Source organism: Branchiostoma belcheri, unplaced genomic scaffold (genome assembly GCF_001625305.1).
Source record: "Branchiostoma belcheri isolate BF01 breed outbred unplaced genomic scaffold, Haploidv18h27 scaffold112, whole genome shotgun sequence".
Classification (NCBI taxonomy): domain Eukaryota; kingdom Metazoa; phylum Chordata; class Leptocardii; order Amphioxiformes; family Branchiostomatidae; genus Branchiostoma; species Branchiostoma belcheri.
Window position 1 is genome coordinate 709509 of NW_017802514.1, and position 12399 is coordinate 721907.

Here is a 12399-nt window from a genome sequence, read left to right on the forward strand (position 1 = left end):
GTACGCTGTCTTGCGAGTTTTTCGGAACAGTCTTGACCTGTAAGTGATCAATAAAGTGTGACGAACCCTACTGCCTTTTGCGTCGTTGTGTCGATGTATGCACGCATGAGACACAAACATACGTGACATAGATATGAACCACTAGTTCACTTACTCCGGAGTAATCATTTACTCCGACGGTTATGTATATTCATATACGATATATCTACACATCGATATCATACATGTGAGAATACATGATACGGACAACCATGCCAAATATACTTAACTTGCTACAAATGAACTTACTCCGGAGTAAAATTTTTACTCCAAAACGGAGTAATAGTTACTCCGGAGTAATATTTTACTCCGGAGTAAGTTCATTTGTAGCAAGTTAAGTATATTTGGCATGGTTGTCCGTATCATGTATTCTCACATGTATGATATCGATGTGTAGATATATCGTATATGAATATACATAACCGTCGGAGTAAATGATTACTCCGGAGTAAGTGAACTAGTGGTTCATATCTATGTCACGTATGTTTGTGTCTCATGCGTGCATACATCGACACAACGACGCAAAAGGCAGTAGGGTTCGTCACACTTTATTGATCACTTACAGGTCAAGACTGTTCCGAAAAACTCGCAAGACAGCGTACGTCTTGTCATGTCGGTATCGCTGTTACATTAGGACTAGTTGTCCTATCGGCAGAAGGACGATGCTGTATTATTTCAGAACGAGGTAGCCGACTCGCAGACCTTCCACCAATCGCCGTGAAGTACGTCACCTACTTCACATGCAAAGTACATGCACGCCAATCGACTACTTCGGATCCACAAATCACGACACCTGGCGGCCAATCAGCTACTACAGACGTTGACTTTAACCACGCCCCCCACTTCACGATGCAATCCCGACGGTCCCGCTGTCATGTTGAATAGCTTACTGTCACAGTAACAATATCGGTAGGCGTGGTGTCATCCTTCAAAAATCGTTGCCGTGACAACAGGTTTCCCAGGTAACCGGGTTCAAAAGTGCACATTGACCTTTATCTGACCTCCCTCCATTGACGTCATGACAACCTCATAATATATCATATTAAGATATACATAAATTAATTCATAATTGCACATTAATATTTCAGTTATTAATAAATCAACGCAGTCATTAAAATTACAAAATTTGCATAAATTTGCATAAATTACCAAAATTTGCATAAATTTGCATAAAGTTCAAATTTCCCGCGCACATGCATAAATTTGCATCTATGAATAAATTTGCATAAATTTGCATAAATTGGTCCAGACTACCATGTACTCTACTCGCGTAGATATTTGACCTAATTAACGGACCATTTGTCGTGCTTCATCAGTTTGTGGTGAGATCATGGGATCTGGAAATTCAACATGGCGGCAACGTTCGGGTTATCTGTAAAACCACAATTCAGCCTCCAGATTACCAATATTGAAAATGTTCCTTGAGGCATTTTTGAGTCAGGAAAACATAGTCTGCGAATGAGCCATTATCTGTTAACGATAGAATATGTAGGTGTAATAATACAGTATTGTACAAAAATGTAGTGGAGGATAAAACGCATATTATTTCCAATTGCCTTCATAATATCACCAAAAGACAAAAGTTATTTGAAATGATCACCAAAATGTTCCCGAGCTTTATTCACCTTCCCAGCCTACAAAGCACTGCATTTTTGAAACACCTCCCAATTCATATATCTCGCAATTCATATATGTCGGCCATTTCATACTCGACTGCACACAGAAAAGAAACCTAACCTAACCTAACAATAACTATATCAAAAGTGGCATACTTAGCATTATTTATCGTCATTTCTGCAATTTCTTATTTCATCATGTTCTTGCAATTAGCTCTCGGGCATGGATTTGCAATAAAACTTTCATTATCTTAAAAGTTAGTCTGAATTTTTTCGCTACACTTAGTATTTGATCGTTGATAGATGTACAATTGATCGTAGTACATATGTAGTAGTAGGTATTTTCAGTACCATTGATTATTAAATTTTTACCCTGAAATAGAGTCCTATATATGTGGAAATTGGTAGATTCTAGTTCCTGGTCGTTCCGTCATGACAATTAAGAACCCTATGTTCATGTTCATTTTCTAGGAATGTCCACATGTTGTATTATTTTGGAATAATGTACAAAATTGGTTAAAAGAGGAATATGTGATCGTTGTCGACGGACAAGTACCGGAAGCCTCCGTAGCAGGCTTATAGAACTGGGAGTTTGGTGGTCTTCGGCTGTTTTCTGATTATCCCAGTTCTAAAAAAAACGGGGTAATTCAACCAGGCCGGCTATGTTGTCTATATGCAATCAGAAAATAGCACATAAAAGCTCCCAAAGACCCTGACGACCACCAAAACCCCTAGTTTTTGGCATGCTATGGAGGCTATAAAGTACCGGCTCGTTCCTAAGTTTTCTTGACGGCATCTGACTGATTTACAGCGGGTGACCCCCGAGGTCCACCCGGCGGAGAAAATATGACTCTGAGGCCGTGTACAGGGCACCAAACTGCCGAGGTGTCACCAATGTGTCAGCTGGAATTTATAGAGCCCGGCTCATATCATTACATCAAGTGGTCGGTCCGTCCACATCTATTTACTTTGTAACCTGTGACTCGGTGGGAAAATTTACTACAATCAGAATGCATGTGTAGAAGATGAAGCACATTTTGGTTTAGAATGCACACTGTACACAGATATGCGGAAATCTTTCATTTGTTCCTTACAATTCGAACAGAAATATAAGCATTTCCGAAAAGAGAATAGTTCAAACATATTATGACATCATAAGAACTACGATGTAAATGAAAAACTATGTAAATTTTCTCATGCGTAAATTTTCTCTTGTTTAGAAAAGAGAGAAGGTATCTTCTAGATATAGACGTATTACAGTGATGTAGCATTTGTTCCTCCTACCCTTATAATTGTTGCTCAGTTATCTAACGTAGTGCATTTGGCTCATATAGGGCGTTAGTGTGCAATAAGTTCATTGTCATTATATGAAACCTACATTTGTGCATATTCGGTAACGTCTTCTAGATTTAAGCAAAAGTTATGATTAGATAAAATTCACGTATTTCGTTTCGAGGAAACAACATATAATTCACGTGTTTCATTTCAAGGAAATAACATGAAATTCACGTATTTCGTTTCAAGGAAACAACATAAAATTCACGTATTTCGTTTCAAGGCAACAACATAAAATTCACGTATTTCGTTTCAAGGAAACAACATAAAATTCACGTATTTCGTTTTGAAAGGAAACAACATAAAATTCACGTATTTCGTTTCAAGGAAACAACATAAAATTCACGTATTTCGTTTCAAGGAAACAACATAAAATTCACGTATTTCGTTTCAAGGAAACAACATAAAATTCACGTATTTCGTTTCAAGGAAACAACATAAAATTCACGTATTTCGTTTCAAGGAAACAACATAAAATTCACGTATTTCGTTTCCAGGTAGAGCTCCATGAAACAACATGGCCGCTATATCTTTACGTACGCTGGTCAGGTACCAACATTGGTTATATAAAGACTGATACCCCAGCTACCCTCTGGATACATCGATATTCCCGTAATCAAGCCACTTAAGGTTTCTGCCCATCTGGGTGTTCGGTCAATTCATCTGTGTTCCTCTATTCGGTGCATGTTTGACCACTGACCTTACGGCTCGACCTATCAATTTCTATTAAACGCAATCGACAAGCTGTGACGTACGCTATGTGTACATACACGGCGTAGTCTTGTAGCCTTCGTGTGAGGGAATTTTGTCTCATCCTGCATTGCAAACGCGCTTTAGAATCTACAGGCACTGATGTCCACGGATAATCAAGCACATTATCTTAGTACATTTTGGATGATCCCTACAAAATACATAAAAATTTGTAAAAAAAATTAATTAAATTTTGTCTCATTCTGCATTGCAAACGCGCTTTAGGATCTCCCGGCACCCATGGAATAATCAAGCACAGCATTTTAGCCTCAGTACATTTTGGATGATCCCTAGAACATACATAAAAATTTGTCAAAAAAAAAATCAATTGATTGAGCCGATGAAAATGCTTGCTTTGATTTCACATGCTCAACTGCACATCCCGTGTGCTTAAAACAATTGGACGTTATCAGCCAGAAAATAAACCTGTCAAGATGGATACATTTTATTCAGGGCTTTCTATTCAGGAGAGATTCTATCGTGTTGTGGCGTGGCTGATACGCTACAGACGAGCTGACAAATTTATGCGCATTTCCGGTTGCTCAGAGAAAGGTGCATTCAGTTGACTGGAGGCGTTCAGCACGGCAGTCCAACAACCAAGATGGCGCGGCAACGCCCAAACCTGCCATGAGGTGAAAAATTACCATCAGCGCTGTCCATCCCCCGGAGTCTGTTTGTGCAAAACGGCTGTTTCATGCTGATGTGCAATAGAAAAATGGAGTCAGAGGGGTCAACGTGCCGCGAATTCAAATTTACTAACTCTCAGTCTCAACCACACCTAGTCCTAGAGCTAGAGATGCTCGGGCGGCGTTGCCATGTATAATGCCATTTTTGCGACGTATAATGCCATTTTTGCGATGTATAACGCCATTTTGTTTTAAACTACCGTTTCTGATGTGCGAAGAAATTGAGAAGCAGACGATTCGGGTCCGCTCAAAACATGCTGGGACCTTTTTTATTCCCCGGCCAATTGGGATAATGGCTTCTGCATGAAATGGAACATCATATATGTTGGAAAGTCCCATCGTTTACGAGTCGCCCGCAACCTACTCTACCTCCCATTGATTTAGCTCAGAGAAAAGGATCCCCCTGATGTGTCTAATGTTGTCATAAAGAATTCTATTGGCCCAACGCTAAGTCTGGTAGCCTCTAAGTCTTTCACCGACGTCGTAAGGCTATACTTAGCAGCTAATTGTCGCAACAGCCGTCCCACACCAGATCTAGAGCCGTGTCCTCCTGGCGTCTGGTAGCGATACAAATTGGCGTCTGGAGGGGGTTACGTTGTCTGGCCATACATATCCCTGTAACCACGGTCCATATAAATCGGTCATCACCATCTGCCTGTCGCTTAGGGCAGGCACTCCGGTCGTCAGAAGTTTCCAAACGAGTTTCTCGGTTAGTCAATGTTCCCTGGACTGTTGCAGGCAAGCATCTTCAGGCGCTCCGATAGAAGATCAAACGCTCTCCAGAGAATGTTGGGCGAAGCCACCGGTGCTTGAAATTTCTACTCCCAAGCATGTTATTAGACATGTTCAATCATTCCTGGTTGTCAAATAAGATGAGGACAAACCGACCCGCGGTAACATTGCCTTTCATCCATACCGACAATTAAGAATCTCCCTGCTGTGAACGTCTTGCCGACTGCAGCAGTGACATGACTTTGTGTGTTATTACCTCCGCCCACTGTATGTATAGTCAATGCGTCTGTGAATAACATATATGGCTTGTTATGATAGGATTGCCATGTTTTTGTGGGTAGTCGAATATGGCCTCCCGAACGCTAGTGTTCGGCTGGGAAGCCAAATGTTTTAAAATGTTTAAAACATCCGAGTGTTGAAGAGAGGATCGGCCATGGTTGGCTGGTGTTCGGCAGTAGGTCTGGGTGTGGTTGGCAGGGTAAATTTCACCCAAATTTAACTCAAACCCTATTCGATTCGCATGGAAAGATAGGCGTACAGACTGCCCCCGAACTTCAGCCGACCCGGGGAAGGTTCTGAATGCGTGACACTGAGTCTTTAGTCACTCAAGAACATTGACTAAATCTGATAGCTTGTAGCCAAATAAAGCCCTGACGACCACAATACAGTGATCTATTTCACTTGGCTCACATGTATCTTCTTGCTCCTTCAAACGACTACAAGGCTTTACAGAAGCGATTCCATTGTGACAACTTCTTTGCAGTGTGACAAGGCCGCCATCTTGATCGAATCTGACGACAGTAAATCTCGTACCCAGGGTCCTATTCAATTTGGACCAACGTTCCCAACGTTCCCTGCGTTTGACATTGAATTTTGCTGTCCTGCAATAATGACAAATTCTTTTGTGGGTTCCTAGCAATTTCGCTGAAATTGGCGTCTTCTAAAACTTTCGGTTGGTCCTGCCACAAGTTTGGTTCCGGTTTTATCTTCCGCACCACATGATAGACTTTTAAATGATTCACAAAATCCATTGTCTACAAATAGCTGTTACCTGAATGTTGCTGCCGGGTATGGGTCAACGTGATTACCTGAACAAGTCAACTAATTTCCGTCTGAATACTTAAACAACTGAAGTGACGTTCAATCCAATTTTACAATCGTGACCATCTTGAGATTCCACCTCCTTTAAGGGACACAGGAGATACGTGTATAGTTCCCACGCCTACAGATCTTTAGAATTGATATGTAATTCTTACCAAGAATTTAATTCTCATTTCATACAATGTCCCCTCGGTGTAAAGTAGCTGTGACGTCAAGGAATTCACAATAAGGATCATCCTGCCATCTCTGGGTCCTTCGAAAAGATATTGAGCCATTTATTGTATTTTCCCGAGTCCCGTGGACCCTGTTTCAGAATTCCCCCGTCGTCTAGACGGCAAATTTCCCCACCAGACGCTTCCGGCGTTGTGCTGACGTGGTGATGATGCATTCGAGACAAGATGAAGAAAGAAAGGTTGTGGCCCTCCGGGGCCGCCAGACCATACAGGAAAATTAATCTCCCAAGCCTTCAACCTATCTCAGATTATCTTACTTAGCCTTCGTCAAGCACTTCGCGCAGGCAATAACAACGGGCTGACCTTTGCTTGATAGATGCAGGACCTTGTGGGGATTTCTTCCCAACTTAATTTGCAGTTCTGAGTGGAAGCAGTGGCTGCAATTCCGCGCGTCCTGACACTGATGAAGTGGGAGGGGGGCGGAGCCATGCGGCGTGTGAAGGCACTGGAAATGAGATGTCTGTAAGATTAAGTGCAGCAGCAAGATCTGGTCGTTAGAGACAGCTCTGACGTTGGGGAAATCATATTTCACCACGCTGTGATGGCGGTGGCCTTGGTGAGAGGTGCCGGCACGGAGCGTGCATATTGTAGCTAAGTAGCTTGTACTTAGCCAGCGAGGCCGCTAGACGTGCGTTTCCGAATCAAACATGTTATATTAATCCCGTAGTTTCACTGCACATTTAGTTAAGCGCCATAAAGGACCCGAGCGCATTAGCGAGAGGCTTGGCAGATCACGAACTTGCCATTATTGTAATAACTCTAGACCGTAACGCGTATTACGCTTGGCCGAGTCAGAACGTGCCTCTAGCGCCAAGTCTACGGGCCTTTATACCGCGCCCGGGTTAAGATACGATTTCAACGCTCAAACATTTAAATCATAACTCAAGACGTGGCGATATTTGCGATGCAATATTTGCCCATTTGAGATGATTTACACTTCTACGCCATTTGTATACTATCCACGGCTGTATATCGGACATACACAAGATACGGCAAGCATACATGAGATACAGCGGGCAACAGAAATATAACGCCATGCAGAGTACAGCTATGGAACTCGGCAACGAAAATGCGACGCTGGGATGAAAAATGATCAAAATATCTTACCCAACACATATGGACGTAAGTTATGCTCAACAGCTAAACGGAAACTGTCACAGAGCCTTCTTGTTTCCAACATTTCATTTTGGTATTATATATAATGATACCAAAAAAAAACAAGATGCCTAGATTAGAAATATACTAAGAGACGACAAATGTTAGGACACAAATTGAATGAGGTGACACAGTGTAACAAGCAAGAAGTCTTTTATTCATCATCAAAACAGCAATAAATCAGGTGGAACAGCAGTTGTCGTCCTGTCCTGTTTCTTTCATCACATTTTTGCAGGCCTGCAGAAACAAAGCATAAAATTGCGGCGCTGTCGTCCACTCTTTGTTCATAGTTACAGGAAGCTGAATTTCTTGTTTTTTTCTAGGAACAGGCCAAAATCAATGCGCGGGCGGACGTCATCCATAAAATTTACTTGGTGTGGCCTAATCGATAACCCTCCGTCTTTAATCCAGCGGCGCACCTTGCCTAATCAATACCGACGCATGACCTTCACTTCTGGTGAATCTCCTTCATCATGTTGAACGGAACAGAATCAAATATCGCCGAGTCGATGCACTTCTAATTAAGTGCGAGTCTCAAGAAATGGCAGTTCATTATGGCTCCGGTTCCGCCCGCGTGAAGGGACGTGGGGGTGATCATCTCAGATAAGCCTAAACGTGTTTGGATTCACTCTACGGTTTACATACAATGTTGTAGCACAAAAGACATGGGGTCGTGTGGCGTAGCGACCAAGGGGTCCCGGGTTCGAATCCTGACATGTCACCGATCTTGTGCCCTTGGGAAAGGCACTTTACTTTCATCACACGACTTTCCTCACTTAGCTCAAGTGAAACGTATTGTCAAGTATTGTCCTGTCCCGTATTAGTTATCTGCGTTGGTGGCGGCATAGAATAAGTTGAAAAAAATTGACTGTGTCGTCAACATGTCTAGTCATGACATTTTGGAATAATAAAAAAAGACATGCTATGCTGATGAATTGTCTAACGCTTGGGATAACTGGATATTAGTTCTGCTGTGGCCACTACTGTCTTCGCGTCCTTCCATCTCTTGTTATGTGAAGTAACGATGAGTAGAACAAGGGCCAAAGACATTTCCCTTTCCATCAGCTACAAAGTGTCTCCCGAACAAATTAAAGAATTTATTGCACGACAATTGTATGTGGTACAAAGTATGGCAACGAGTATTGAACATGGTACACAAAAAAGGGCATAGGATGAAAATTAAAACCCAAATTAGATACACATCAAGAGCTAATACAGTATACAATCAAGTTACAAATTAAAAGGTGACGCCGAAATCCTTTTTTTATTCCCATTAAAGCCACGAAGGCAACGAAAACAAGGGTTAGGTATAACAAGTCGATCGGTGTAATATAGCCAGCTGCCGCCGCGCCGCGTGCCTGCGAAGCTGGTGTGTTATGCCGAAAGGCGGTTATACCGGCTATACAGATACAGATACAGAAAACACTCACTCTCTATTGCTTTACCAACTTGTCTCGGTTTTCGAAGGTGTTCAGAAGAGCAAATTTACCGCCTTATAGCTGTTTATTCTTCTCATACCTTTCTAGGCACGATTCGATCGACTGGCGCCTTCACTATCGCCAGCCTGGTCATCAAGCTGCTGGGCGGGATCATCAACATGGGAGCCCTGCTGGACAGACGCCGCCTGGTGCTGAGTCTCGTCACGGGAGTCGTGGATGTCATCGCCGGTAAGTAAGGGGCTGGCCACGGTTACCCTGGGTGCCAGACTAGTATTCGGGATGTTAGCCGTTTTCCTTCGGCAGCCAAGAGCCCTTCGCCCGCCTATCAAAATTACCACTACGGGGGTGGCCGGCCCTAGCCTACTATCAACGACCCGATACTAGTCTGGCATCCAGGGTAGGGAACGGTTAACCTGGGTGCCAGACTGTTTTCATGGGGATACATAGACCAGGTCCTCGACTGCAGGCCCCCATAGAAATTATACCACAGCCCCCCCTCAGTTAGGTCCTGGTGCATGCTGGCTAACTCTGGGCCTACCGTGTTTTGGGTCTGCCATCCAGGCTAGGTCATGGACGTCGTATGATCGTTGTACGATTGCAAATAAAGCCCCTGTCACACATAGCCGAATAGGGCCTCCAGAACACTAGCCGTGGTCGGCATTCAAATTTGACTCAATTTTTTTTATTCAAATTTGATTTGATTCGTATATGTAGAAAGGCAGGGTGGGCGACATCTGGTCAGAATTGTTGACGAATTTCATAGATGCTGTAATCTTTTTTGCGGTCAACCTCACGACAACACAAGATTACTCTCAAGGAGTACCTTATAAATAATCAACCATGAAATCAACCCATGTTTGGAGATGCAAAAGTAATTGAATGAAGCTTAGATCCTCTTATGAAGAAGATACTAAATCAAGCGAGTTGTGGGAACTTTGACTAACAGCACTGAAACATTAGATGATAGCTGGAAGGATGTGACGAGATCAAGGCCATGCACTTGAACGCTGGCCTTTTTTTTCAGCATACAGTAAACAAAATTAGGGTACAGGACACTGTGACGACGGGCTCAAGTTACATAACTTATGTTAGCGCCGCCACTTATACGAATAAAACTAATATTACTAGACAATGCAAGACACTAACGAAGAATACATGTGAAAGAAGAACACAGTCAAATTGATGAAGCGAGAGTCCACATTCCCCACCCAAGATGAAAAGGACACAAATAGAATTAAAAACGTTTTGTTGCTAAAACGTAATTTTGGGCGCTCGAAAAGAATAAACCGGGGAACCGTTCAAAATTAAGAGTTGTTTCGCTCTATCTAAAAGGGTGTTTAAGTTAACAGAGTGTCCTAAGATCCCAGACCTTTGGTTTGGACGTCTTCACGGCAAAGGCACATCCAAATAGTTTCCTTACAAGACATCTTCAGGAGCAGACAGTACTAAGAATCTTTCCATGGAAGCGGAGTGCTTATTTCTATCGACTTCAAAATCTTGGTAATGTGCACTAAAATCCAACCGTCTAATGAGAGAGAAACTTTTCACCCCGCTAAAAGGGGTCTGGAGTTGAGGTCGTCCCTAATGTACACTGTGGTAAGTTCCCAAACTTGTCAGTATAATTCCCCGTAACAGCAGATATACGTAGATGCCGGTAACAGGCAGTTTCAATAGAGACACCGTAATGAGGACATTGTATACCATACGGCACTCAGGACGGCGTTCAACAGGTCAACAAAGTATCAGAATAAGCGCCCTCTTTTTGTTTCGTTCATAGCAGACGCCGCTGTCAAAATGGATAGGATTGTATGTGAATAAACTAGAGTCTCCAGACGGTCTTCAACGGAAAGGCCGATACATTTATTCAATGGAATCGTAGATCAGGAAGATGCGTGAGGTGTATCCGGATGACCAAAATGAATCTCATATCTCCACTCATCGATCGCCATAAGGGCCTGATCACATCTACATGTACCTCTGTCCTGCTACATGATGTAACCCAACACCACAGGGTGTCAGCTAGCACTAGTTACCATGGTGACAGACGTCTGGTCCAGGTCATTGACCTTATGTGTTTGGAGAACAAGAAGAAACTGAGCAAAAACAGTATATGATTCCTTCTGCGAAGGTAAACATGATAAGGTAATTGCCTCTCCATATAAAGCTACAATTCATGCTTTACGGAGTGTTTGGAGAAGAAGAAGAAACTGAGCAAAAACAATATAATTCCTTCTGCGAAGATAAACATGATAAGATAAATGCCTCTTCATGTGAAGCTACCATTCATGCTTTACGGAGCGACTAGGACGGATTCAGAACAGATGATGTTAAAGTGCGTGCGTTTACCGCGATGATTCTTACAGCTAATCTCAAGAATTCTTCATCGCGAATGGATGATTATACTTAAGCCAAGAATATCGATTTCATGTTCTATATTGGAGGAAAGTTACCCGTCGCCGAATATTGTATTAAACCAATCAGTAAACTTAGCAATTATTCATAGTTTTATTGAGAAACACTGACAGTTGGAATCCACTGTGAATAGCAAATAGAGCTGTACCATCAAATGTCGTCTGAAAGCTTTAATACGTCATGCAAAACAGCATGAAATGCGCCTTCGCAACCAACCGGGATTTCACCACACATTCTATAACTGAGGCTTGGGAAACAAATTGACATTTTTCATCGATCTTCATAACATTGTACGATTCACGTTCATACCTTTTTTTATGTCAAATTGAGCATGTTTCATTTTATCTTCAACCTCCTGGGACCAAATGTCTGTACATGTTCATCCACTTCCGGCAAATTCATTAATGTTCATCATAATTCATATTTATTAAGTTCATCATCATTACATGCACGTCTATCAGAGTTTGTTATAAGTTTGTACGTTTAGTTTTATCTTATTATTATGTCTTGTATTTAATTGTTTATTGGTGGCTCTAATATAATAAAGGGTTAATGCCCCGAGCTGCATATGGTGAGATAATCCTTGGTCAGATGCGATAACCACCGAATAAACCACCGAGTGAGCGTAGCACCGAATAAACCACCGAGTGAGCGTAGCACCGAATAAACCACCGAGTGAGCGTAGCACCGAATAAACCACCGAATAAACCACCGAGTAATTTGTCATTAAGCCCTGATAAACGATAAAAAATGGAGGCTTCTCATTGGTTTTGACGTCACTCGGCTATATCATAATGATATATGCAATTATTTGTCTCTTCATCCCCCCAAAAATCTCAGTACCTCCCGTCTGTGATTCAGCGGGTTCTGAGTTCACCATTCCGCTCGCGTCTCACCAGGA

At 42.3% G+C, this 12399-nt stretch overlaps 1 protein-coding gene across 1 annotated transcript in view; it reads left to right on the forward strand.

Moving 5' to 3' along the window:
• LOC109462078 (voltage-dependent calcium channel gamma-3 subunit-like) overlaps window positions 1–12399 on the forward strand; it is a 62268-nt gene that overhangs the window by 45046 nt on the left and 4823 nt on the right. The window contains exon 4 of the mRNA XM_019758580.1: window positions 9174–9314. Coding sequence (XP_019614139.1) covers window positions 9174–9314 — 141 coding nt within the window. The remainder of the gene's footprint in view (window positions 1–9173; window positions 9315–12399) is intronic.